At 33.7% G+C, this 27,747-nt stretch overlaps 1 protein-coding gene across 1 annotated transcript in view; it reads left to right on the top strand.

The window, feature by feature from the left end:
* Positions 1-27,747, top strand: part of SCFD1 (sec1 family domain containing 1) — a 105,241-nt gene that overhangs the window by 38,173 nt on the left and 39,321 nt on the right. Inside the window, exons 11-16 of the mRNA XM_044231755.1 lie at positions 440-579; positions 3,268-3,358; positions 4,312-4,385; positions 5,084-5,165; positions 20,592-20,688; positions 25,953-26,023. Of these exons, the coding sequence (XP_044087690.1) occupies positions 440-579; positions 3,268-3,358; positions 4,312-4,385; positions 5,084-5,165; positions 20,592-20,688; positions 25,953-26,023 (555 nt within the window). The remainder of the gene's footprint in view (positions 1-439; positions 580-3,267; positions 3,359-4,311; positions 4,386-5,083; positions 5,166-20,591; positions 20,689-25,952; positions 26,024-27,747) is intronic.

Genomic DNA, 27,747 nt, shown 5'->3' with positions numbered 1-27,747 from the left:
AATGTTGGACTACTATATAACCATGATAAAGATGAGGTAGATGTACACATATAGGTAGAGAAAGAACTCCAAAATATATCCTTATGTGAGAAAAGGTACAGAAAATGTATAATGTAATGCAAGTCTTTAAAATTAAAAGGATATGTGTATGTTGGCATATGCAAAAATATTTTTCTAGAAGGATACACAAGAACCTTAACATGATTTTTATGTATTTTTTGAAATTTTAATCATTTGCATCTACTACTTTAACTAAAATACATAAATATTAAAGGTACCTTTGTGTAACGAAACATTGGAAGGAGGTCTTTAAATTTCAAATGTGTATTTTATCCTTAGAATTATTAGAAAAGGCAGTAACAATCTGTGTTATTTTCCTTGTTGTAGGAAATGTTATGGTTCTTGAACAGTTACTTAAGAAAGGTTTGCTTTTTCCTAGGATTTCCACTTAAACAGAGTTAATTTGGAAGAATCTTCAGGAGTAGAAAATTCTCCAGCTGGTGCTAGACCAAAGAGAAAAAACAAGAAGTCTTATGATTTAACTCCAGTTGATAAATTTTGGCAGAAACATAAGGGAAGGTAAGATAAACATCAGTAAGTTAAAGATTCACCCCTTTACAGGGAAATGAAGATGTCATCTGACTTAATGAATTTGATGAAAAAAATAAAAAAGATGATGGTGGTTCTTCTACACAATGAGTAGAAGCTATAATTACATAGTCTATAGGGATGTATCTATTTCTTCTCAGTTCCTAGGTTGTTTCTTGTTGGTTGTTTTTCAGTAAACTTATACCATACGATTTTGTAGGTTTTACAGATAGTCTTTCTAAATTTTGTTGCTGTCCCCACTGACCTTCTGCAAGATCATTTCTGCCTTTCTTTAAAATAGGTTTTAGTGATAAATGTCAAAGTGTAATCTTCCCTCTTTGTTCCATGTTTGCCTTCATACAAACACAGTTTTAAATCTCTATGGAAAGAGAATACCTAAACCTGAAAAACATTTATTTAAAGCACATTAGAAATAATAATTAGTTGTGTGATTTCTTATAGGCAGATATACAGATCCCATGTATTGCTATATTCCCTTAGAGTTTAGGGTATTTTATGAGCTCAATAATTGTTAAAATAGTTATCTAGTGGTCATCATGGCTAGAGAAATCATTCTAAACCCTCCCCCCCCAAAAAAAGCATTCCTCTGAGAGAAAAAGGCTGCTTACCAACAATTATGGAAATAAAATGTTATTTATTATTATTATTTTGAGTATTTAAAGTATTACTATACCTATATGTGACCAAGTCCTTGATATGGCTGTTCTTTTTGACCTCATTTATGTTAATAGAGAAGTAAGATGGAGACTTGATTCAACCATCTGGGTTTTTTGTGTGTTTTATCTTTTTATTTATAACTTTTTTTTTTTAACATTGCAAAGTCACATTGCTTATAACAAGGAATTTTATTTTCTCTGCAGAGAAAAGTCACTGTTTCCCTCTTTCTGACTGGCAATTTGGGTACTGTTATAATTTATTTTAAATAATTTTCTTCTCTTTGGAATTCCATAGTCTGATTTTTGGTATAATGGCAAAGTACAAGAAATTACATTTACATTATTTCTAGAAAAGGCAGAGGATATTTTAAAATTAATTTTAAGATTTATATTTTCTGGTAGAAAAGACCCTTAAGAAAAAAATCTCATTCAAATATGGAAGATTTGAATATTTCCTTTATATATTTAGGAACAATCTTAGAAGTCAGTTGAATAGTAAGAATTTTAATTTTTTGTTTATAAATAAGAATAGCCCTGAATAACTCTCACTCTGAATGTCATACTACAATATTCTAGAAATACAGTAATGTGGGCGCAAAGACACTGGCAGTTAGTGTGGAGTAAAACAAGTAAATTAAATCTCTCTGAGCTTCAGTTTCTCTATCAGTAAAATGTAGGTATGATTATTCTACCTGTTGCCCTATTTCAGAAGGTTGTTATGAAGATGAAGTGAAATAAAGGAGTAACTTGCCCAGAGTCATTCAGTTATCAGAGATAAAAGCAAGAATAAAGTCCAGTCCTGGAAGATCCCAAAAGGCGTGGTCCTAATTATTAATACACATACCTCAGCAAGACTGTGGTTAGATTATATGAAAGAATAGAGAGACAGTCTTAGCACTTTGTGTTTGGCGTACAGTAAACCTTCCATAAATGTTAGCTGTTATGGATGTCTTTTAGCCCTGAGATCTGAAGATACTGGAGATTTTAGGATCTTCTAGTTCAACCAGCACATTTTAATATGCTCAGTGCTATGTTCTGCCAGCATACAGTCTTTTGAAGCTGAGTTTAGAGCCTGTGATTGTTATGCAAAACTGGACCATGGTCTTCAAAATCCTCTCAGGGTCTTCTGTCATTTCTCTCAGTCTCTACTGGATGAGATGTGCTGATCATTAATGAAGCGTTAAAAGGTTTTTGTTTCATTGCTGCACGGACAGGAGCTTTTCTTTCTTAAAGGAAGAAAAGCTTCTGGCCACTTCTAAAGCTGTAAATGAAAAATACTTATGTTATGAACCATTTATGGTTAACATACATTTATTTAGAATTATTTAAGATTAGTACCATATGAAATTTTTTCTACCAAAGCTTCTCAATGATTGCAGATCACTTGTGTCTGAAGTCTATAGAAATTACTGCTAAAACACACTTACCTGGACGAAGACGTCAGGCATTAGACCAAAAAAAGAAACTGTGACCTATGTTCTATTTTTACTAGCAATGTTCTAAGATATTAAGCTTACAGAATTAAACGATTTTTTTCACAATTACTTGCATGAATTTTTTTTTTTTGCATGCCATCTTTGTAATTATATGAACCCTGTGACACTCTGTGTTAATTTGGGTGATAATATTTAATTGATATTTCATATACCATGCCTTCTCTTGTTTTTCAGTCACTTAAATATTTTATTTTTTTTTCTAATAGTGTATAGGTAAAAAAAATGTGATATAGTTAATGAAAATAATAGAAATAAATTTAAATTTGCTTAGGTGTATAAGAATTATGGTAGGCATTTTAAAGAAATAGTATGAATAATCTAAATAGATATCCACGAAGATATGTGGTTATATTTATGCTAAATTTATGCTGTGTCATATGTTAAATATATTCAAATAGGTAGATTTAAAATCAAAATAAATCCTCATTGAATATACTTCAGGAATCATATAAAAATCAACATTTTAATGTCATGCTCATAGTTCCTCTTGCTCAATACTGTTTCAGTCCATTCCCAGAAGTTGCAGAATCAGTTCAGCAAGAACTAGAATCTTACAGAGCACAGGAAGATGAGGTTAAACGACTTAAAAGCATCATGGTAAGATTTCTTTTGCTTTCTTAGAATTACAGAAAAGCAGGACATCTGGAGAGAGAAAGAGATTAACTTTTTTTCCTCATGAAAATTTGAAACCATTCGTTGTTTTTTTTTTTTTTTAAAGATTCTATTTATTTATTTGACAGAGAGAAATCACAAGTAGGCAGAGAGGCAGGCAGAGAGAGAGGGGGAAGCAGGCTCCCTGCTGAGCAGAGAGCCCGATGCGGGACTCGATCCCAGGACTCTGAGATCATGACCTGAGCCGAAGGCAGCGGCTTAACCCAATGAGCCACCCAGGCGCCCCCCATTCGTTGTTTTTAATAAGAAAAGTATTCTTAACTTACAGAAAAGATCTTTGTCAAAAAGAAACCTGAATAATGAGAAGAGCAAAATGTTTTAAAAGAACGGTCTGGGGCACCTGGGTGGCTCAGTTGGTTAAGTGGCTGCCTTCAGCCCAGGTCATGATCCTAGAGTCCGGGGATCAAGTCCCACATTGGGCTTCCTGCTCAGCAGGGATTCTGCTTCTCCCACTGACCTCTCTCCCTCTCAAATAAAATCTTTTAAAAATAAATAAGTAAATAAAAATAAAAGAACAGTCTGAATTTATGATCTGAAAAAATATATAATGTGGCTTTATTTTAGGGGTATATCTTCCAGTGCTGCTCACTCTACTACACTTTGACCTGACCTCAGAGTTCAGCTCTGCCATATATTACTACATGACCTGTGGCAAGTGTCTGGCCCTATTTCTTTACCTAAAAATACCCACTGGTCCTTAATCATTCAACTAATTAGACTGGTGTGACCAGAACTTTTCTGGAATTGTCAAAAATGCATATGCTTGTTCCTTAGAGGCGAAGAATTGTTACTCTGGGTGAACTTAAACCTTAGTGCTTATCACTGATCTTAGGAATATATTAGTTTATATGCTTCTGAGATCTTTTTTTCCTCCTCAGGGACTAGAAGGGGAAGACGAAGGAGCCATAAGTATGCTTTCTGACAATACTGCTAAGCTTACATCAGCTGTTAGGTAAGTAAGCAATATTTGCTCTTTAAGTCTACATAAAGACTTATTTTGCTCTTTAAATCTACAGAAAGATATATTTTGAATGTTAAAAATCTGGCTAATATTTTTAATAATAAGAAATAGTAGGTAATAGCATAGACCCTTAAAAACCTAAACTGTGTTTTTAAGATGTTCAAACTGATTTAAATTTCATATAGCAGATCATTTGCCTCTTTCTCTAGTTAGAATTATAAAATGGGGATATTTTTACCAAGAATATATTAGTGGTGATAAAATAAGTTATTGTTAATTTTATCATTGCTGCTATTATTTTATTAACTAAAGGTTAAATACAATTTCTGATATGAAATGCCATCAAGAGAGGAAATGTGTTTTATACTTATAGGTAAAATCATATTTTCATTAATCTGATTATATTCTAAACCTCCAGATTTTGGAATCAGAAAGTGAAATGGTGAAATAGTGATATTTAATAGACAGATTACTTTAAACCAAGAAACATTTTACGGATATTAAAGTAGTGAATACTGTATATGGTAAAGCTTAGAGATTAAATTTGGTCAACAGTTTAACTTGTCATCTTGTCACTTTTTACTGTTTAAGTTTCCTCAGAGGAAACACCCAGGTGTGTGTTTTATTAAGGTCTGTGTCATTTTCTTAGAAAATTTAATGGTTAATTTTCAATTTTTTGATACTTGTAGTTCTTTGCCAGAACTCCTTGAAAAAAAAAGACTTATTGATCTCCATACAAATGTTGCCACTGCTGTTTTAGAACATATAAAGGTAAATTTAACTCCCCCCCCAATAGTATTTATGTATTCTGTTTATGTAGGATTTTACACTTTTTAAAAATGATTTCATATTCATTATCCCATTGAGGCCTCACTATAACATTATGAGATATCATTACCAAAGGCAACATCATTACCTTCATTTTTTGCAAATGAAGAAGCTTAAGAATCCAGGGAGAATAGTGATTTGGCAAGGTCACATGTTCAGTAAATAGAAGTTAGAATCTGTGATATTTCTATTCCGTTGTCTCAGTATTTCCTCAATACTCTCTCTCCGCTTATTACTCTTAACAGTAGACTTGTGTGTCTAACCATCAATAATACAGATTTAGACATCCTTTTTACTATAGTACTATCTAAAATGTCCATTAACTTTTAGTTTTAGATGAGTCTTTCACCATTAAAGCTGCTGTCGCTTGTTCTGTGATTTTGAAAAAAGTAGATTATATTTTCTATATGTTGTTATCATAGCTCTTTTTTATCTCCTTACTTTGTTCATGATTATCCCCTATCAGCCTGACTTAATCAGTCCCTCAGTATTCTACTGTCACTTATTCTCTGGGTGTGGAGCTGAATTTCAATGATAGATTGACCATATGTTAGGACATGATTATTATGGACCCCTGCTTTCCATGTGATACATTACATTTGAAAAAGCAATGTAAAAAAGCTAAATATGCTTGTTGCCTATCAAGGATGTTGATAACACCTTGAATTATGGAAAGGGGACTTAAACATTTTCCTTTTTTAAATGATCTAAAAAGTTATAGAGAATAGGGTGGAGCTAGCACAGATAGATAATGGACATTGTGCAACATGGAAGTTAAACATGCATAATTTCTTTTGTTCCACATCTCAGTATTGATATTTGCTATTTTCATGTACCTACAGGAATAGAAATAGAATAATTGTGCTGTCTACAGATGACTCTATTGATGATATTTTCCCTTCCATATGTACCATCTTTGTAAAATGGGAAAAGGTTACTCAGATCTGTAAATACCTGAGATCATTATGCAGCAGAGAGCTATACTGAGAATTTCCTTCAGAAGGAAAGAAAAGCTTTGCTTACAAGGTGAAGAATGAATCTAATATAAAAAGTTCTAAAAACTTTATTGTTTTAAAACAAAATATAAGTCTAGTTTACATCTGTTAAATTGTAATTAAATTCTAGGGGTCTTATGCTCCATTAAACAAACATTTTTAGAGTATTTACTGTGTGCTGGGCAGGGTGCTAGGAGCTACATGCAAATAAATAGACAAGAAGTAAAAACAAATTCTAGAAAGTTCTGACAGTTGTTAATAATCCTATATAGGCTGTAAGATTTAAATTGTTCTTTGGATTTTCTTTGACTTCAGGGGGTTTTTTCTATTTTTTCAAAGTAAAGTTTATTGTTCCTTAACATTTTATTTTCTGACCTCAGGTCTCATAGCTGTAAAACCAGGAAAATGCCAAGCTCAGCTCCTACTATCAAACCTGATTTGTGTAACTCAGTGTAATTCATTATTGTACCTATGGAAAGCACCTCAGTTTCATTTTATTCAGAAAACTTCATAAATATTATACTGCTACAAATTTATATGAATATACTCCAGGTCAGAGACTAGAGCTTATGGTTTGAGAAAATTCTAGCTAAATTAATTGACTTATTAAGTCATGTTTTTTTAATAACTGTGTTGTGCTAGGCCCTAGAAGTTCTTTGATAATAAGACAAGGTCTCTTTTCTCTTGGAGCTAGTATTGTAGTAACAAAACAAAGTACCCAAATTAGAAAATAAGATAACTTCAGTCATTTAGGTGATATAAAAATAAGGTGATAGAAGATGTTAGAGAACAGCTGGAGGGCTACTCAAAGTGGTTAGGAGTAAGTCATTAGGGATATCACCTTTGATGTGATGTCTGAGCTAGAGACCTGAATCACATGGAGCCACTTAGTAAAAATCTCAGGGCCAACCATACCAGTCAGAGAGATAAAAAAGTGCGAAATCCTTAAAACAGGGAATGAGTTTGGTGTGTTTAAGAATATAAAAGAAAACTAATAGTGCTTATGGTGAGGAGGGAAAAAGTGATAGACTATGGTAGCAAGAGAAATAGCAATTTAAGTGGGATGGGAAGTCATTGGAGATTAATGACAGATCTGTGTTTCAAATGGAGAACTGAAGAGTATGAGTGATGGGTGAGTTTTGGAAATAAGCGTGGAATTGAAAGATAGCTTTTACTGCTGTCTAAATGAAAAATAGTGTTTTATAGGGCAGAATTTACTATAAATTCTTAATGATGTTTGTTTGTAATTTTACACTGATGATTTTATGTGAGTTTTTCAAAATCACTTTGTGCTAATAGAGGTCGTCTGTCTGACATTAACATGCTGCCATGCATGATCTACATAATTCTGCTTTAAGACCTGGTATTTTGGCTCTCTTTTTAAGACAAGTTCAAACTAAATTGTCATTCAGTGTGTTAAGTGGTTTTATATAAAAGCCACACATTTTGGGATGATTGTTTTATTGTAACTCAAGGATGTCTTCCTTGACATCCTTAAAATCCTATTTAAAAATTAAAATTTTTAATAGGGTCTGATTTAAAGAAACTGTGCTATAAAGGACATTCACTTGTAGAGGGAAAATGATGCCCTCTGTAGGATACACTGTTCCCTCTGGGTCATTTTAAGAAACCCAGTCAACAACAAAACGTCTTTAAATATCGTTGGTAAAGGAGCAGATTTATCTTAAATATTTACATAGCAATTACAGTTGCATTTAATAAACCGCATACTCCAAGAAATATTGATATGTTTTCTGTGAAGAGTCCTTGTAATGTTAACCCTCTCTTTTAAGTTATTCTTCTTCCTTGTCAAAATTAGCATATAGATTCTGCTATTCTCATTATTTCTCATTACTCCTGGTTATAAAATATCTTCTTAAAGTCTTCCATAATTATTAAATTTCCAACCTTGTAATACTTTTTAAGTGGCATGTTTATTTATACTATTACTATTCTATACATGTACCTCTGGCTATAATGTTAATATTAAGTAAGTTTTTTTTTCCATAATCTCTTCTCTTTTCACCAGAGTTTATTGACTGTTTGAGCTTAGCTTCTTTGTAAACTTTTATTCATCTAAGTGGTAAATATTTTTTTATTACCATTAGGAAGAATATTATGATTTTTTTTAAGATTTTATTTATTTATTTGACAGAGATAGATCACAAGTAGGCAGAGAGGCAGGCAGAGGGAGAGGAGGAAGCAGGCTCCCTGCTGAGCAGAGAGCCCGATGCGGGGCTCGATCCCAGGACCGTGGGATCATGACCTGAGCCGAAGGCAGCGGCTTAACCCACTGAGCCACCCAGGCGCCCTATTATGATTTTTTATGCAGAGATCTTAGAACATTTCCCTTGGTATTCATCTTCATTGTAGTTTTGCATATTTCTCCTTTTGGGATGTTTAGATCATAACTGCTTTTTACATTTCCTTAGATCATTTTCTGAAACAATACTAAGAGGAAATAGCCATGAGTTATCTGGCAATCATTGTTTTAATGGAAAGCTAAAAATAGCAGATCTATTTGCCACAACTTTAGCAAATATTATTACCTATGTTTATTAATATTCTAATGATTTTAGTGGCTTGAGTGGTTGACTTTAGCTTAATAGATTAAAGAATAAATTGTTGAGTTCTCATTTGTTTTGAGTAATCCATACCTCTTAAATCACTTTGTAGCAATTCTTTCATTTCTAATACAAACGGCTTCACTAGTTGCTGGTTTGGGGAGAATGACTCCTGAGATTACTTAAATAATTTATGGACAAATTTTAGTTTATTTCAGTTGTTGTTATCCCACCTGCATAGTCAAAGTGAATTAAGTACTCTTCAGCATTACCTAAGAAAAGGAAAAAACACCAATGTGTAAGTCATAATAGATGAGAGATAAGAGCGGCATGGTGTACTTTTTCCCCTAATGCTCCCATCTGAAAGGAAGATCTCTAACATCCGAACACTCTATCCTAATAAAGTGAGCAAAAAACAAACTATTAAAACCTGTTATGGATTGAGGCTTCATTGGTGCTCATTTTTTACATTTTTGTTTTGCTGCTGCTTCTGGAGAATGTTAAGAGGTACTGAGTTAGATCTAAAGACATCATCTGATCAAGAAGATGTACTACTGCCTTAGGTCTACACTCTGAACAAGGCTTAGCCGTTGGTAATTTTACACTGATAATTTTTAACTTTTTAACTTCAGCTTTTAACCTTAGCATCTCCTTCAGGGGGCTTATTTTACTTTGGCTCAACTTCTTTATCTCTTCTAGGGGAATATAAGCTTTAAAACTAAAATTGACACTCTCTCCATTTATTTCCACTAGTCAACACACCAAATTAACTGGTGCCCTTTATTCCTGATATAAAACATGGCAGCTGCTGGCCATATTATGAGATGCAGACAGCTGGCAGCTAGGATGCCTCACAGGTTGAATTTTGTTTATCTAAGAGTTATTTATATTTGATTCCAAACTACTTATGCTAATTGTATGAGGAGGAAAAGAGGATTTTTTTCTTTAAAACTAAGGTATATACTTTAGACTTACTGAAGATAGCGATTTTACTGTTTAACTTTGTATAGGGTAAAAAAAAAAATTTAACTATAAAACTTGGAAAATCTTGTAAAAAAACTAAAATTTCTTTGTAAATGTCTGTAAGGTTTTTGGTTCTACTTCAGAGAATTTGAACCTAGAAATCATAGGTGATCCATTATAGGTGTGCTTTATGTAGGAAAGGAAAAAAAGTTTAGTGAAATCTCTGTACTCAAAAGGTATCAGACCTACATCAAGATTGACAGACGATTGTGTGTTTTAGGTCTTAGGTTAAAAGGCAGTATTTAGAAAATACACACACACACACACACACACACACACACATATACCCCAAACAGGTTTGCCGGGGGGGTTTTGGTCATTCTTTACATTCTTTACATTAACTAACTTTGCTTAATTGATCACCACTCCCCTATCACAGTAGGGAAGAAATTTACTATACTGGAAATCAGAACATTTCTCTGGCTGTATTTTTTTTTATTATTCATTTGAAACAGAGAAAGAACATGAACAGGAGGGAGAGGGAGAAGCAGACTCCCCACTGAACCAGTAGCTCAATGAGGGGCTTGATCCTGGCACCCAGAGATCGTGACCTGAGCTGAAGGCAGACGCTTAGCCCCTCTCTGGCTGTATTTTAAATGATTTCAGTATATAAGTATATATACGAAGCGAATGTTCATATGACCTTGGTGTCTTTTCAAGGCAGGGTGACAATATATTCTATAATAGAAAGTCCCCAGTGGACAAGCTATCATCGTCTTTTACCTAGTCTTACCCAAATAAGATTAGTGACTGTCAGAACTTGAAGTTTTCTTCAATTAGGACCAAAGGTAGCTCTTGAATGAGTTGGAATATCCTTTTAACTTCTCACTCACTGTGAGTTTCGGGAGACCGTTTCCACCTTTCCAAAAAATGTATGAAATTACCTTTCTCTAGCTCTTTGCACTTACTTCTCTGCCATCTGCTTTTGTTAAGATGAAGCATTGTCATTGAGACCCAATTATAAAGGTTAAATTCAAAGAAATAAAGACTTCTTAGAACATTCAATAATAAGAAAATAAACAACCTAATTAAAAAATGGACAAAAGGTTTAAACAGACTTACCTAAAAAAGATATATAGGTGACAAGTAAGTTCAATCTCAGTAATCATTAGAAAAATGGAAGCAAAACCCACAATGAGACGTCACTACACATCTATTAAAAATGTCTAAAATTTAAAAATCAATAATGCCAGCCTTTGGCAAAGATATAGAGGAACTAGAACTTTGATACACTGCTGGTAGAAATACAAAATGTTATATCCACTTTAGAAAATAGTTTCTCAATTTCTTAAAATGTTAAACCTATCATTGGTCCAGCCATTCTGTTCCTCGGTGTTTACCCAAGACAAATGAAAGCCTGTGTTTATTGTACACAGCATAAATATTCATAGCAACTTCATTGTAATAACCAAAAGCTGGAAACAACTCAATGTCCACCAACAGCTGAATTGGATAAATAAATTGTGGTATATCTGTAAAATGGAATACTATTCAGCAATAAAAAGGAAGGTACTGTTGACACATACAATAATATGTTTGAATTTCAAATACACTGAGTGAAAGAAGCCACATTAGAGAAGAGTACATAATCTATGGTTGTATTTACATAAAATTCATAAAAATGCAAGTTATTTTACAGTGACAAAATGCTGATCAGTGCTGGCCTAGTAACTTGGAGAAGAGTGTTGGAGGGCCGAAAGGCATTACAACAAGGAAACTTTTCTGGGTAGTATGGTAGAATGGTAGATTCACTATCTGGATATATATGTTATAAATAAAGATGCTGTGAATGCCCATGAGAAGGTTTATGGGTGGGTATGTTTTTAGCTCCTTTGTTAAATACCAAGGAGTTGGTGGCTGGATCATCTGGTTAAGAGTGTTTAGATTTGTAACAAAACTGCCCACTGCCAAGCTGCCTTCCAAAGTGGCTGTGCTATTTTGCATCCCCACCAGCAGTGAATGAAAGTTCTTGTTGCTTCACATCCTTATCAGCATTTGGTGTTGTCAATGTTGGGTTTCAGTGATTCTAATATTAATTTTAATTAATATTAATTAATTCTAAGTCTTAATTTGCAGTTCCCTAATGACATATGATGTGGATCATCTTTTCATATGCTTACTTGCCATCTGGATCTTCTTTGGTGAGGTGTCTGTTCCCCTCTTGGGCCTATTGTTTAAGCTGGTTGTTTATTTTCATAATGTTGAGTTTTAAGTGTTCTCTATATTTTGGGGGGAAGTGTCCTCTAATGGATGTATCTTTTTCAGATATTTTCTCCAGGCCTATGGCTTGTCTTCTCAATCTCTTGACGGTATGTTGGTATCTTTCACAGAACAGAAGCTTTTAATTTTAATTAAGTCCAGCTTATTGATTTTTTTCTTTAGTGGATCATGCCTTTGGTGTTGTATCTGAAAGGTCTTTGCTATACGTAAAGTCATCTAAATTTTCTCTTATGTTATCTTCTAGGAGTTTTATAGTTTTGAATTTCCCTTAAGGTCTATGATCCATTTTTAGTTAATTTTTGTGAAAGGTAGGGTCTGTGCTAGATTAATTTCTTTTCTTTGCATGTAGATATCCAGTTGTTCCAGCACTGTTTGTTGAAAAGATTGTCCTTTTTCCATTGAATTGCTTTTGCTTTTCTGTGAAAGATAGGCTGACTATATTTGTGTGGGTCTATTTCTGCGTATCTCTTTTCTGTTATTTGTCCTCCTTTTTGGCTAGTAACACATAAGTATTGTGGCTATATTTTAGGTGATAAAGTCCTCTTTCTTTTTTCTTCTCCTTCAGTATTGTTTTGGTTATTCTGGGTCTCACATGCCTCCATATAAACCTTAGAATCAGTTTGTTGATATCTACAAGATAACTTGCTGGGGGTTTGATTGAGATTGTATTGAATCTATAGATCAAGTTGGGAAGAACATGGAATCTCTCTCCATTTACTTCATTGTTCTTTGATTTATTTAATCAGAGTTTTATAGCTTTCCTCATAAAAATCTTATACATATTTTGTTAGATTTATAACTATTTCATTTACTTATTTTTTGAGTGACAAGTAAGTTGGCTTTTATATAGTAGAAAGAAGTTGGCTTTTATATAGTAGCCTTGTATCCTGCAGCTTTGCTATAATCACTCACTAGTTCCTGGAGTTTTTGTTGTCGTTTCTTTCAGATTTTCTATATAAAAAAGCATGTCATCTGTGAACAAAGACAGTTTTATTCCTTCCTTCCCCGTCGTTTTTCTTTTTATTTCCTTTTCTTTTCTAATTGCATTAGCTAGTACCTCCATTATGATGTTGAAAGAGTACAAGAGGGGACATCCTTGCCTTTTTCCTACTGTAGCCGTTGACTTTGTATATTAACCTTGTATTCTGCACCTGTGCTATAGTCTCTTACTAGTTCCAGAAATTTTTTTGAAATTTTCTACATTATAGTTGTGTCTGCTCAAATGAAGAGTTTTATTTTTTCATTCCCAATCTGTATACCTCTGATTTCCTTCTCTTGTTTGTTGCATTAACTGGGGCTTGCCATACAGTGTTAAGTGGGAGTGCAAGAGGTGACATCTTTGCCTTGTTCCTGATCTTAGCTGGAAAGCATCTAGTTTCTAATTATTTGCATTCTATTTTCTGAAATAGATTATAGAGAATTGTTATAATTTCTGCTTTAAATGCTTGACAGAATTCACTAGTGAGCACACCTAGACCTTAGGCTTTCTGTTGTGGAAGGTTATTTGTTATTGATCAATTTCTTTGATAGATGTAGATGTATTCTCGTTATCTGTTTCTCTTCTAGTGAGTTTTTATGGGTTGTGTCTTTTAAAGAAGTGAGTTATTTCACCTAGACTCTCAGGTTTATGGGCACAGAATTGTTCAAATACTCCATCATCCTTTTGATGTCATAGGATCAGTAGTAATGGCCTCTCTTTCATTTCTGATATTTTCCATTTGTGTTTTCTCTCATTTTTTCTTAGTTAACCTGGCTAGATATCTATCAGTTTTATTGATCTTTTCAAAGAGTCAGCTTTTGGTTCCAGTGATTTTTCTCTGTTAATTTCTTGTTTTTAACTTCACTGATTTCTGCTCTAATTTTTATTATTTCCTTTCTGGCACTTACTTTAAATAAAATTTACTCTTCCTTTCCTGGGTATATCTTTTAAGAGTTCAACACATTGTTGCTATAAACTAAAACTAAAAGCTTCTGAGAGTCGTAGTAAACTAAGACTTCTTATGTTTATAAGTGCCATATAAATCTCTATTTTTTCCAGAAATATTATAAGTAAAGCAGTTTTGGGTATTTCATTATAATAAGGTTGCTAATATTTGTATTTTTAATACTTTTTATCTATAAAGACCATTTCATTTACATGTTGAAATTTTTATGACATAGGTCACTTTAGTCATTTTATTTTTAGGAGTCAATATATAGTATAACTTATAGATTAAAGTTGTTTCTGTTTCCTAGAGCAGATTTGAGGCAGGTTTCACAAATAGCGCATGAAACAAAAATAATGAAATAAAAATGGAATAGGTGACATATAGTTACGATAATTCTCAAATTTGGCTTTGTATTTTCAGGCAACCCAGATTCAAAAAAAGACAGATGTGATTAAGACAACAACAACAAACCCTTCCTGTCAGAAAGGAGAAGTTTTTTATTCTTTTTAAAAATTTTTTATTTATTTATTTTAAGTGAGCTCTACTCCCACTGTGGTGTTCAAATTCATGACCCCGAGATCAAGAGTCATATGCTACACTGACTAAGCCAGCCAGGGACCCTTAAATTTTCTTTCTTTCTATATATTTATTTACTTTAAGTATATTTTTTATTCTAAGCAAACCGTTGCTTAGTATCGGATTACAAAATACATTGCTCATATTGGGCGTTATCTAGAATAAATTGAGTGATGTAATGATACAGAATATTAATATCAGTTACACTTTTGTGTAATTAATTTTAATATAATTTTAACTCTTATACATATAAAATTTATATTTTAATATAAAATTACTTCTATATAATAACCTTAATGAAAGTCATGAGTTTAATATTAAATATAATTCAGGGCGCCTGGGTGGCTTAGTTGGTTGGGTGTTCGACTTTGATTTCCACTCAGGTCATGATGGGTGTCTGCTTGAGGTTCTCTGTCTTCTCCCTCTGCCCTCCTCCACCTTCGCTTGCACCTGCTTACACATTGTCTCCCCCTCTAAAATAAATAATATTTTTTTTAAGATTTTATTTATTTATTTGACAGACAGAGATCACAAGTAGGCAGAGAGGCAGACAGAGAGAGAGGAGGAAGCAGCCTCCCCGCTGAGCAGAGCCCGATGTGGGGCTCGATCCCAGGACACTGGGACCATGACCTGAGCCAAAGGCAGAGGCTTTAAACCACTGAGTCACCCAGGCGCCCCTAAATAAAATCTTTTAAAAAATTAAAAAAATATATATAATTCAGTGAGGGAGTTTATGAGTTTCCAAGTAGTTAGGTCTAAGTTTATAACATTTTAGTATCTAGAATGGAAACATTGCATAGTATGTTCCTACTTTTTTTCATTTGGGCTTTTGGTAGGGATTTGATAGCAGAGAAGTTGAAGTTGCATATTTTGATTTGGGCCTGAAATGCTAGAAATTCAGTGTTCTTGGTTGAGAGAAAAATGTATCTATCTGGAAATGAGATAAGTGGTTAGATTGTTGGCCTGTTGTAAAAATTGAAGATCCTAACCAAGTTCCTTACTTTGAAAGTGCAATGTCCATCACTGCATAGATGAATTTTATTTATGATTTCGAAGTCATTCTGTCAAATGAACAAGTACTCCAGAGTAAATATATTCATCCACCCGTGTCATAGAACACCTTCAAAGATAATTTCATGTATTATCTGCGTTTTGCACCACATAATTTTTTATGATGGCAAACCAGTTCAAACCCATCAGCGTGAAATGCAACAAAATGTACACCTAAATAATGGAAAATATATTAACTGCTATTTTGTTACATCCTAGAAAGCAGTTGAGATTTGGAGAAATTGTTACCTTGCAGGGGACAGGGCATATAATAATAAATAAATAGTCACAAAGAGTTCATATTCTAGTGACAGAGCAACTGCAGACTTATGATAGAGCTTACAAATGCTACCCACCCAGGGGATTGGATATCCAAATACAGCACTAAAGGATGGTAAGGATTAAACATGTGAAGAAAGAAAGAAAAGGAAAAGCTAGGTTTTAAATGATCTTCAACTTAGGTATAGGTTATATTCTAAAAATACAGTTCTAAGTTCATCTTATCTTAGGCTCTGCTTTACTGTAGATAAGATGTGATTCATAGATCCCCTGTTCTTTCAAACCCTGTTTAATTCATTATATGGAGTATTCCTAGTATTGTCTTTCAATTGAGAAGGGTTTCTCATCCCCTTTCTCTCCTGTGAGAAGTAGAAGAAGAATATTGAGATTCCTAATAGTAAAAGGAAGTATAACTCTTTTCCTTCCTTTTTTCTATTTTTAAGTTGAGTATGAAGCCCAACTCATGACTCTGAGAACAAGACCTGAGTTGAGGTCAAGAGTCAGACACTTAACCAACTGACCAGGTGCCCCAACTCTAATCCTTCTTACCTTTATTTTCACTGCTAACTTGTGCTAGGGGATAGAATTGGGGTTTGGAAAAGAGGGAAGGCCAAGAAATACTACTCTAGACTTTGTCATCAACCAGTCATAGACTAAGGTGAAGAATGAATATGTACCTAGCAGTGAGCAGAGAGCACCAGAATGGTAGTGTTTGTAGCTAGAATGGAAAGAATGGGTAAGAGAAGGAAAAATCCCTTAAAGTTACAGAAAGGAAGAAGGAATTGGTTTCATACCTTGTACAGGTCATCTGACAGGTCTCTTGGTAATGGTTTTTCAAAAGACAAATTAGGAATACTACTTGTACATCCCAGATAACTCTTAAGAATTCTCCATTTTTGTGAGTGAGTGGGGCAAGCTGGTTTTTAAAAGTGCCCACTTCTGTTCTATTTCAAAATAGGCTGTTACCGGTCAAAAAAAGTTGTGCTTATGTGTTTTGTGTTAATTTAATATAAATGTTGATGTAGTATACTGAAGAGTAAAAAACATCAGGCTGATTTTCCACTGGCAATTCTGAAATTGGGAGAAAAACACTAGAATTTTTTAAAAATCAGATTCTTTACTTAGCCCTTTTAAAGAGATTTTTGAGAAATTCATGGCTTTCAGAGTTCATATTCACTAGATGTAGTTTGTATTCCATGCATAGTCCTTTGGTTTTCTATAATACTCCCTTCCTACTATTTATTCTTGATATTTATTGAAGTTACCAAAAATCTGTTTATTATCTTGACCTTGTTATTTTGTTTTATATTTTTAATTTTTCTGTTTTACATGTAACTATTGTTATCCAAATTGTATTCTCCTTTGAACTCACATTACATAAAAATAATTAATCTTTGGGATTACAGAAATCATTTCTCGTGGTATTTTCCTTTACTTCAAGAAACTGAGAAAGGATCTCTAGATAATATATATATTGGCCAAAATAACCTTTTACCACATATACATAAATTATGTGTATTACCAAAAAAAGCCCAAATATGTACTAATCAACAAATATACTTTCTTTCATAAAGCATATACAAAAGAAGCAATAAATTATACTTGAGGAAAATATAATTTTCCCTACTCTTTATCTGTGGTGTACATTGGAATCTGACCGGGATTTGAATCTCAACTCTCTACTACTTCTACTCTGGTAACCTTGAATAAATATATGTTTCTGTGTGTCTGTTTCTTCATCTTTAAAATGGGACTAATCATTCCTAGTTTATAGTATTACTTGAAGAATTAAATGAGTTTATCTAAATTAATGGTTTTTAAACGCTAGTAGTGGTACTCTAGATCATTATAAGGACATTTGATGGGTCATTTATATCTATTTTATGTTTAGGGTTCTGCAGAAGATATGGTTTGAGAGTGAGGGTCCTGAGGTTCTCTGTTTAAAAGCATTTGAAAGCCATAGCTGCAAGTAAAATGCCTTGCACAAATAGATCCTGGACATAAACTAGGTCTCATATGCAGATTAGAAAATCTGGACTTTGCCCCTTTCCCTCTTTTATGGGAATCGGTATATTAAAGTGCTAAGTTACTTTTCTGCTTTATCGAAGTATAATTTACATACCATACAGCTCACCTATTTAAAGTGTATGATTCATTAGTTTTTAGTATATTTACAGAGTTGTGCAGCCACAGCCAAAATGTACTTTTAGAACATTTCCATCACCTCCAAAAGAAACTCCCTATCCATTATTAGTCAAACTAACTTATTTTGGTTCTATTTCTATTGCCTATTAGAACTTTAAATGTAAGCATGTTGATGTATCAAGAAGAAAACAAAAGAAATCTAATGAACCCTGTTTCTTCCCTGATTTGTACGTACAGACATTAAAGGTCCATTATGGCCCTTAGAATACTTAATTTTATATATTACTTCACCAAAGACAGTTCTTTGCATTTTTCACTTCTAGAAGTTCATTTATCTACTCTCATGACGTCTAAAGATTACTACTTGATCTGTGTATGTCCTGCTCTTGGTTGAGAAATTCAACAAATACTTTGTCAAGTACTTGTTACCAGCCAGGTGCTATTTAGACTCCTAGGGTGAAACGATTAAACAATTTCTAGAGGAGTGGGATGTAAACAAAGAAGAGTAATAAAGTGTGATCATACTATGAAGAGGTATGTATGATGCTGATGGTACACATTCAAGGGAATAATAAATTCTTCCAGCCAAGAAGGAGATTGAGGGAGGGGCAAGAAGAGAAAGAAATAGAGATTGAAGAGAGTTGCACAGAAGTCCGTCCTTCATGAATAGAATTCACTGCACAGGTAATGGAGAAGGAGTATATTCTTAAAAAGCTAAGAGACTAACCCAAGCCTGTGCTTAGAGGACTAAAAGCATACATGATGTTTAATGAAAAGTGAGGTTATTTGATGTGACTAAAGGAAACTAAATACAGTGAATAGTGGTGAAACAGAAAAGGTTGGCTAGAGAAGATTTTGAGGGCCTGGAAGTCAGCTTAATACAGTTTTATCACCTCCCACCTCCTCTTTCCTGGCTTCACTCTACAGATAATTAGCCTTTTCCAGTTAATATTCAGTTCACATTAACATAGTTGCTACTGCCATCATCCTAGTTCACCTGGAGTTATCTTTGACTTTTTTTCACTACTTTGCTTCCTATATCCATTCACATGTTATTACATATCTGTCTCTTTCCATTCCCACAGCCACTATCATGGTCTCTTTCCTAGGATCTCTTTTCTATTTCTTTTGTCCATTTTAATATTATATTTTTCCATTCCTAAGACTTCACCTCTTAATCTGTGGTACTGAAAGTAGCTTTATACAGTAGCTAAAATAGTTCCTGCCTGAACACTATGAAGGGTCAAAAGATTTGTAAGAAGAACTCTGTAAACAGAGTTTTTTATTCTACTAGGAGTTGACTGACAAGGGAATTCCCTATGTATTGATACAGAATAGATTGTTGAGTTAAAGCAAGGAACAGAAGAGTATAGTATATTCCCTTTGTGTCAGAAAGCAGAAGAATACTAGGATATAGACCCTATTTTCTTACATTTTGCATAAAGGAACTGGACAACTATAGAAGAAATAATTGAAGTAAATATCCATAGGCATAGGGGTAGAAGAGATGATGGGTGAGGACAGGTCTCAAAATACACCTTTTTATGTTGTTTTGTTTTTTAAAATATTTTAAAGTATTTCATCTATTTAAAACTCTGGCCTTGTGTGCCACTGTGGGGGGATGGGACTGAAGGACTCTGACTGACTTTCTGTTACATTATATATGAAATCACTCCTTACTCTACCATTCAGAATTCTGCACTCTGATTATGCCATGGTATGATCCGTTTCACTGACATGAACTCTGTTCATGTCCCCAAATCACTTTTGAAACTTAAGTCAAAATACATTACTTTCTTCTCTACAGTTGGTTAACTGTTTATTTCACTCTTTCATTTTAGCTTAATATATTTATGTTCTATGTTTATAGTTTGGTTCTTCATTGGTATCTCTGAGTATTCTAATTTATTTCATGAATGATTTCTACTCCTAGATTGTGAACACTTTCGATAGAAATTATATTCTTTTTTCTTTGGTATTATTGAATCATAATTTAGTAGATACTCGGTAATGATAATTTTTATTTACCTTGGAGGAACCTAACATTTTAACTTCTTTTGGATAATTTTAATAAATTTTAATTCAGAAGAGGTATCATACAGAAAAGCTAAGTTTGACTACTTTTCCATTACCTAAAACTTCAAAGAATTAAGTAGGAAAATTAGTTTTATTTAAAAACCACTGAAAATTATTTAGGGTAATTTTCTGTCTAGTTAAGGTAAAAATGTATGGATTTGTGCACTAAAAAAGTAAACATAACATAACTATCTGACATTAATTTGCATGGAATACAATATAATTTATATGCTAGTTGCTAATTAATATAGTAAATGAGATTGGTGTGATTTTTCTCTTTGCTAATATATATAATATGCAGAATTAATTCTGAATTTGTAAGTCAGATATGATAAAATAGGCAATTGTTTTTTACATTAAGTAATCAAAAGTAAGAAACTTTGAAAATAAATTCTATTAGAAAATGCTTGTTTTTAAAAATTGATCATAAAACATAGAAACTTGTAAGCTGAGAGGCCCTTAGTATGTTTTTGTTACTTGATGTAGCCTAATCTAATATTTATTTTGAAACAGGCAAGAAAACTAGATGTATATTTTGAATACGAAGAAAAAATAATGAGCAAAACTACTCTGGATAAATCTCTTCTAGATATAATATCAGATCCTGATGGTATGTACCATAAATTCAAGGTTACTGTTAAGATTCACAGTTGATGAAACCAGCATTTCAATTTAAGTAATATCTGAATAGAATTATTTTTTTCTGACAACCCATGCTAATAATGAGATAACTAAATGAGCTATTTTCTGTTGAGAAGTTTGTAGCAAAGCATTTCTTAAAGTGGAAAAATGATTTGCATTTTATTTTATTGAACTTTTCTCTCATGGTATTTAAGAACTTGTTATATTCATTTATTTAATATGATAATATATCTAAAGTTCAATTTCTGCTGATTTTTGGAAGATTTTTAAAGATATAACATTCAAAGCAGGTGTCTCTAAGTGTTATACTTTCTAATTACCTTGGGGTTTTGTTTTTTTTTTTAAGATTTTATTTATTTATTTGGCAGACAGAGATCACAAGTAGTCAGAGAGGCAGGCAGAGAGAGAGGAAAGGAAGCAGACTCCCCACTGAGCAGAGAGTGGGGCTCCATCCCAGGACCCTGGGATCATGACCTGAGCTGAAGGCAGAGGCCTCAACCCACTGAGCCACCTAGGCGCCCCTCTAATTACCTTGGTTTAACCCTAAAGAGTTTCCTAAAAAATATATCTAAAACTGAATTCTGTTTTAAATATTTAGGGAATTTACTTTAGAAGAAACTCCTTAATCAGTCCCTTTATATTTGCATTTAACTATTTCTATGTTAGCTTTTCTTAAAACAAGATAGGATTCTTTGTACTTAAAAAATGTATTGTAATTATTGCTTTCAATTATAATGATCATGGGATCCGTATAGGTTTTAGCCTCTAAAATTATACTTTAGAGATTTGATCATTTCAGAATAGCTTTCAATTCAAATTTCAGTGCTTTTCCAAAATGAATTAAAAAAGTATATAAGCTGTTCAGTTTATATTTTGCATATAAATTATTTAGCTGAATGATGATGGTTTTTGAGTTAGAGTTAGGTATGAGTTTTAGACCTTATTCCAAGTTGAAAAATAATAAAGTCCAAATTGTAATTAGAGATTCTACTCCTAAAAACTTCTAAGAAGCTGTAAATATTGCTCACACTTTTAAGAAGCTAGATTTGTAGTGAGAACCTAGCATTTTGAAGGTATTTACACTTGTGATATCTAGCACCAATGTGGGGCTCAACCTCCTGCATTTGTAATGAAAAAAATGCAAAATATATAAGCCCATCACTTCAGAGCTATTCCTTATTATTTACAATAAGTTTTAAGTAAAGTTAAAGCAAATAAATGTGTTGATAGAAAAAAATCAAACCCTTCCTGTTTTCTTTCCCTTACTTTTTTGGTTTATTTGTAAAGACATTAAGAATTGCAGAACAAGGTAGGTCTTCATGCAAAGTGGAAGTCTGTGGCTAAAGTGCCACTTTAGCCTAGAACAAGATGTTGGAACCTGAGCAAGATAAGAAGGACAACCACATTTGGGGTAGAGGGAAGACTGGTGATCTACCATGAAGTGTCAAAGCCCCCAGTGAATTGAGCAGAGTATCCACATGTGAAAGCATGGTATATAAAAGCTCTAACAGGGTGCCTGGGTGGCTCAGTGGGTTAAGCCTCTGCCTTTGGCTCAGGTCGTGATCTCAGGGTCCTAGGATCGAGCCCTGCATCGGGCTCTCTGCTCAGCAGAGAGCCTGCTTCCCCCTCTCTCTCTGCCACCTGCCTCTCTGCCTACTTGTGATCTCTCTGTCAAATAAAATCTTATTTAAAAAAAAAGCTCTAACAGATTGAGGAAGGTGACTGTACACAGGAGCAACCCAGCATCAATCTAAGTGGGGTGAGAAGTGTGGCCAGGCATGTGAGTGAGTCTACTGTAGGGAATCAGAGCCCAAATGGAGTGAGAGGACGTCCATGCAGGCAAGGGGATGGCTGCAGAGATAGGATATTTGTTACATACCACAGTCTGGTTAAATAAGTGTGTATGTCAGATAATACAAAAGGAGCTAGGTTTCCTGTTGTCAAGGAAAGAAGTTATAAATATGGAAAGGGAGAAAAATATAATGAGCCCTGTAATGTTGGATTAGAATTAAGGTGTCATCGTAGACCTGTGTTTTCACTACGTATTTGTCAGAGAAATAAATACAGATAGGTGTGTGTACGCCTATATGTGTTCCCTAGTCCAGCCAAATAAGCAGGGGTGGAGAAACAATACTCCAGTAGTAAAGATTTTAGCTTATAAATACCATTTTGCGCTCATTGGAGAAGTAGTTGATTCCAGGACTGAGGTAGGAAGAGAAAATACAAAATGAGCCTAGATTAGTTTGTTGTGTCAGAAAACAAGGAATATACTCAGAAAGTGATGGGGTATGTCAATTAGACCCAGAAGTCAGCTTGAAGTGACCCCCAGTGGGGAGACCATGACATCATGAGTATCAAAATAACTAATGATAACAGATTATAACTCACTGAATGAAATAGGAAGCCATCAGTCCACAGAGATATAGTAAATAAGTAAGTTCAAGTTTTACAGGATATTTAGTTTCAAATTACCTTCTTGCAAAATACTTCTTAATTACAAAGAGAAAACTAACTTTACAGTGAAGAAGTATGATAGATCCCTTACTAGGTAATCTCAGTGAACACCATCAGTAATGAGACATATTGAAATAATGCCCCATCCAGTAGGATGCAATACAAAGAACATAGTTTTCTCTTGTGATATTCCTGCCAAAGGTGTATAACTTGAATCTGATCATGAGGAAATATCAAACAAAATTTAATTGTGAGATATTCTACCAAAAAAACAAAAACAAAAACAAAAGCCTGTAATCTCCTAAAACATCAAGGCCATCTAAGTCAAGGAAAGACTGAGGAACTGTTTCATACAGAAGTTAACTGTATGTTGTATGGCAGCTGTATATCCCACATGATTCTAAAATTGATCCTTTTGTCATAAAGGATGTTACAGGCTAGTGGTGAAACTTGAAATGACATCTGAGGATTATATGTTATTACTAATTTATCAATGCTGATTTCCTGATTTTGATAGTTGTTATATTGAGCTTATTATATTGAGGAATGTCTAACATTTGGGAATGATGGGACAGCAGGTCAAAAACTTACTCGCAAATTGTTCAGGGAGATAAAAAGCTTTCTGAATTCTACTTAAAACTTTACCCTAAGATACATCCGATTACTCAGTAAGAAAAGTGACTTTAAAATTGAAGCAGTTCCGGTGGAAGTTTAGGTATGACAGGAGGACCCAGGCTGCCAGTTTGAGGTTCTAGAGTACTTGCAGTTGTAAAGGATGCATTTTTGTAATTTCCATTTGATTCCTCTGTGATTAATATTTTTGTAAAGATTTTATGTATTTATTTGACAGAGACATCACAAGTAAGCAGAGAGGGAAGCAGGCTTCCCGCTGAGCAGAGAGCCTGATACGGGGCTCGATCTCAGGACCCTGAAACCATGACCTGGGCCGGAGGCAGAGGCTTAACCCACTGAGCCACCCAGGGGCCCCTGTGATTAATATCATTATAAGCATCAGGATATTCTCCAACTCTTACCATCATAGTATTCTTAAAATCCTTAGCAGAAATTTTGAGGGTTTATTATTAACACTATAGCAACTATAAAGTATGTTTCTCCTTGGAGAAGAGAATGGGAACTCTCTCTTCTTTAAGCAGAATAAGTGCCTGCTATTAGAAAGGCTATGCTAGATGCTGAGGATGTTGATTTACAGGCCCCTAAAACTCTGAAGGAGGGGAGTCTTTGTCTCCTGTTTTAGGAGTGGTGGTCCCAAGAGCCTGCAGCAAGCCTCATTGTTTGTTTGTTTTTCTCTTTGCCTTCTAACTACTTAGTCATAGTTGCAGGAAATGCACAGTGGAACAGGGTAACTAAAGCCAAAGCTTTCAGGATAGAGCACCAAAAAGGGAGAGCCAGGGGAATTGGAAACTACCAAGATTGCGGAGAGGAAGGAGCTCAGGAAAGCAACCTCATAAAGTTGTTTATGAATTCCTGGGATCGCCCCTGAGCTGCACATATGTGAATTAGATCCTCAACAGTATTATTTCAAAGACTGCGAGTTGAAGAGCTAGACAGTTTCCCAGTTCCCATAGTGTCCACTAGATGGTTGGACAGATCCAGTAGCACTGCAGAAGTTTTTGAAAATATAAATCAGTGATGGAGCCACAACCCACAGAAAGCTGTTGGAACTTTGGCCTCAACCCAGCCAACAAATTACCTGCTAAACAAAAATAGCAGCTTTCTCCTAGGACTTAAACAAGACCCTGAATTTCATAACTTGATTTTCAAAATGTCCAAGATACATTTATTTGTAAATATCAGAACTTTGGAAAACCCATCATTGATCTTTATTACCGTTCATTGTCATATTTAGGTAATAAGGATAATTTGAGAATGGTTATCTGGATTCTGAACCATATAAAAAATCGATAGTTCACTAGTCATGTTTTGAAAAAATTTTCCTAGTTTTTATTCTATAATAAAGTGTAACAGTTTCAAGTTCTTGAGTATTAGGATACACTTTGAAGTGAGAGTGCATATTGTTATTTGGTGGTGGTGAAATTGTGTTACCTCTGGCCAGTGCTTTGCACCAGAGTACACCCAGTAGCAGAGGGGGAAATAAATGAGTTTCTCTGTCCAGTTTTGGGCTCTGGGTAATAGGAGTAGCAGATCAGACCCACTGCAAGCAAGAAATTTCCTTGAAATCTCATGTTTTGTCTTAAACAATTTCAGGCAAATATATTTTGTATTATACAACAGTGTTTATTTTAATATAAATGTATTCTTTTTCCAAATCTTATAAGTGATACAGTACCCTTCAGGAAGAGACATTTATATGGTGACCACACTTTTGAGAAGTACCAAAGTTTTGTAACTCAAAACCTAGAATGACCATATAGCTAGTTTCCCAGAACAGTCTCATTTTTATATCTGTTGTCCTTACATAATTATTACAGCATCCCCTTTCCATCTCTGTGATTACCCTGCCTATGCCTTTCTTTCTTTCTTAGTTCACATACAAAATGTAAATCTCTTACAGATATTTTGAAAGAAAGAATGGACATACCTCTGTATTCCATTCCTTTAATCCCACAGCATTTAATATTTTTTCCATATCTGTATTGTACATGGGTATAGTTATAGTGCCTGTAATCTTAAGTCAGTTAAATCAAGAACCATATTTTATCTTTTCACATTTATGTGCCTTGAATTTTTATATACTTGTGTTGACTATAATACTTAACCAGAATTATGAAAGTTTTTTAATTTATGTTCCCTACGTAGCAGGAACTCCAGAAGATAAAATGAGGCTGTTTCTTATTTATTATATAAGTGCACAGCAGGCACCCTCTGAGGTATGTCCTCCTTGTTCAGTTATTGGGTAGAAGGGGAAATATTTGTCTGTTTCAAAAATAGAAGACCAGATCACTATGGCCAAATAACTACCTCATTCCTTTCTTTAAAAGAAAAACAGTTTGTTAAGACTAGTTCTATTTATTGCTGAGTTTTTATAGCAGTATTTGTTGTCATAAAGAGAACTATCCACTCATGAAATGTCTGACCACTTCTAAGTTGTTGGAATATGAATTGGATTCAAATGGCCAAGATTCTTATTTCTGGAAAATAGTTATTGTAAACTAAATTAGCCAAGTTTGCTATGCTTTTTGAAACATTGGTCTTATTTCTTATTATGTGATAATCTTAAAAGCTCTGTTTCTTTGAGCTATAGCCACTAATGTCTTCCAGTGAATTCATCTATAACCTAAGGTAAAAATTTGGTAATATTTTAAGGTTATTAAAACTAATGTTCATTATAGAATATAAGGAGTCAGTTGTAAGAATACTCAGAGTTCCAAAAAGTTACATTAATACTGTAATTTTAAATTTACTGAGATTAAACTTCAGATTTATATCTGTCATATGATTCATAGAAAAATAAAGTTGACTTTTTTGTATTGCAATCAAATAACTTCTGTATCAATAAATTTCTAAGAATGATTGGAAAATGTTACATTTTCCTTTCTGAAAGATTTTTTTTCCCTCACTGGAAGATTGGGTAATTTTGTGGGTAATTTTGTTGTTTTTTTCATTTTATGTGGTAGGGCATCAGTTGCTTTTGAAGAAAAAAAATGTTTATGTATAGGTAATTGATTTTGAAGGCAAATGGTGATTTTGGTGTCAGTGTTGTTGCCAGGTTAGAGGCCAGCTAACTCTCTCTAATGTTAACTCAGTGAAATTTTACTGGATGAGCAACAAGCATGAGAATTTTAGAGATGACATCTAGAATGATATAATTGTAAACGTCTTTCCTTCTCTGGCAGCATTTATTTTTAAAAGTCTGTTTGATCATAACACTTCTTTTGGTCAAAAATCTCTGGTGCATTAAAACAGTAAACTAAACCCAGTATTTCCTTTAGGCCAGTTCTGCTTTATTTTGGGCATATAGCTTTTATTTTAATTCAGTAAGAAAGTGTGGTTTTCTTTTCAGGAATATCTCATACCTGTATCTTAGGGGATTTTTACAGGCTTTATATATAGGTATATATATATAGGTATATAGGTATATATATATAAAGGATTAAAGCCTATTTATAGTATTTTCTTAAGAATTTATTAATTTAAAAGTTAATTCCATGTTCCCTTATTTTGACCACATATTTTTATTTATTTTTGGTAAGGACCATGTCTTTTCATAAGTTTAAGTGATCACTAAGAGGCTTAAAGCAAATTATGACAGCCTGATAGCCCCCAAAATGCGAAGTAGTAAACATCTCTGTTGAGCTTTAAATGTCGTCTTGTAAAATTTTTATGGTGGAGTCACTATGATGATAGGCTTTTATAAAGTACAGGAATTCAACTACACTTACTCATCAGGAAACAAAAATAGCAAGAAAGAGAAAACAGTTTTTTAAAAAGTGTAAGACACCTGATACTCAGTTAATGAATTTGGACAATAAGAGTACATATGAGAGGGGAAAACCTGAATCTACATTTCCCGTCAGTCAGTGTCATGTCACAATGTCCCCTTGTGTTTCTGGTTTTAAAATGCTCTTTGTCTAGTCAGATATTTATTTATTGC

The sequence above is a fragment of the Neovison vison genome, chromosome 13, assembly GCF_020171115.1.
Source record: "Neovison vison isolate M4711 chromosome 13, ASM_NN_V1, whole genome shotgun sequence".
NCBI classification, from domain to species: Eukaryota; Metazoa; Chordata; class Mammalia; order Carnivora; family Mustelidae; genus Neogale; species Neogale vison.
This window is presented reverse-complemented; position numbering and strand designations above follow the sequence as displayed.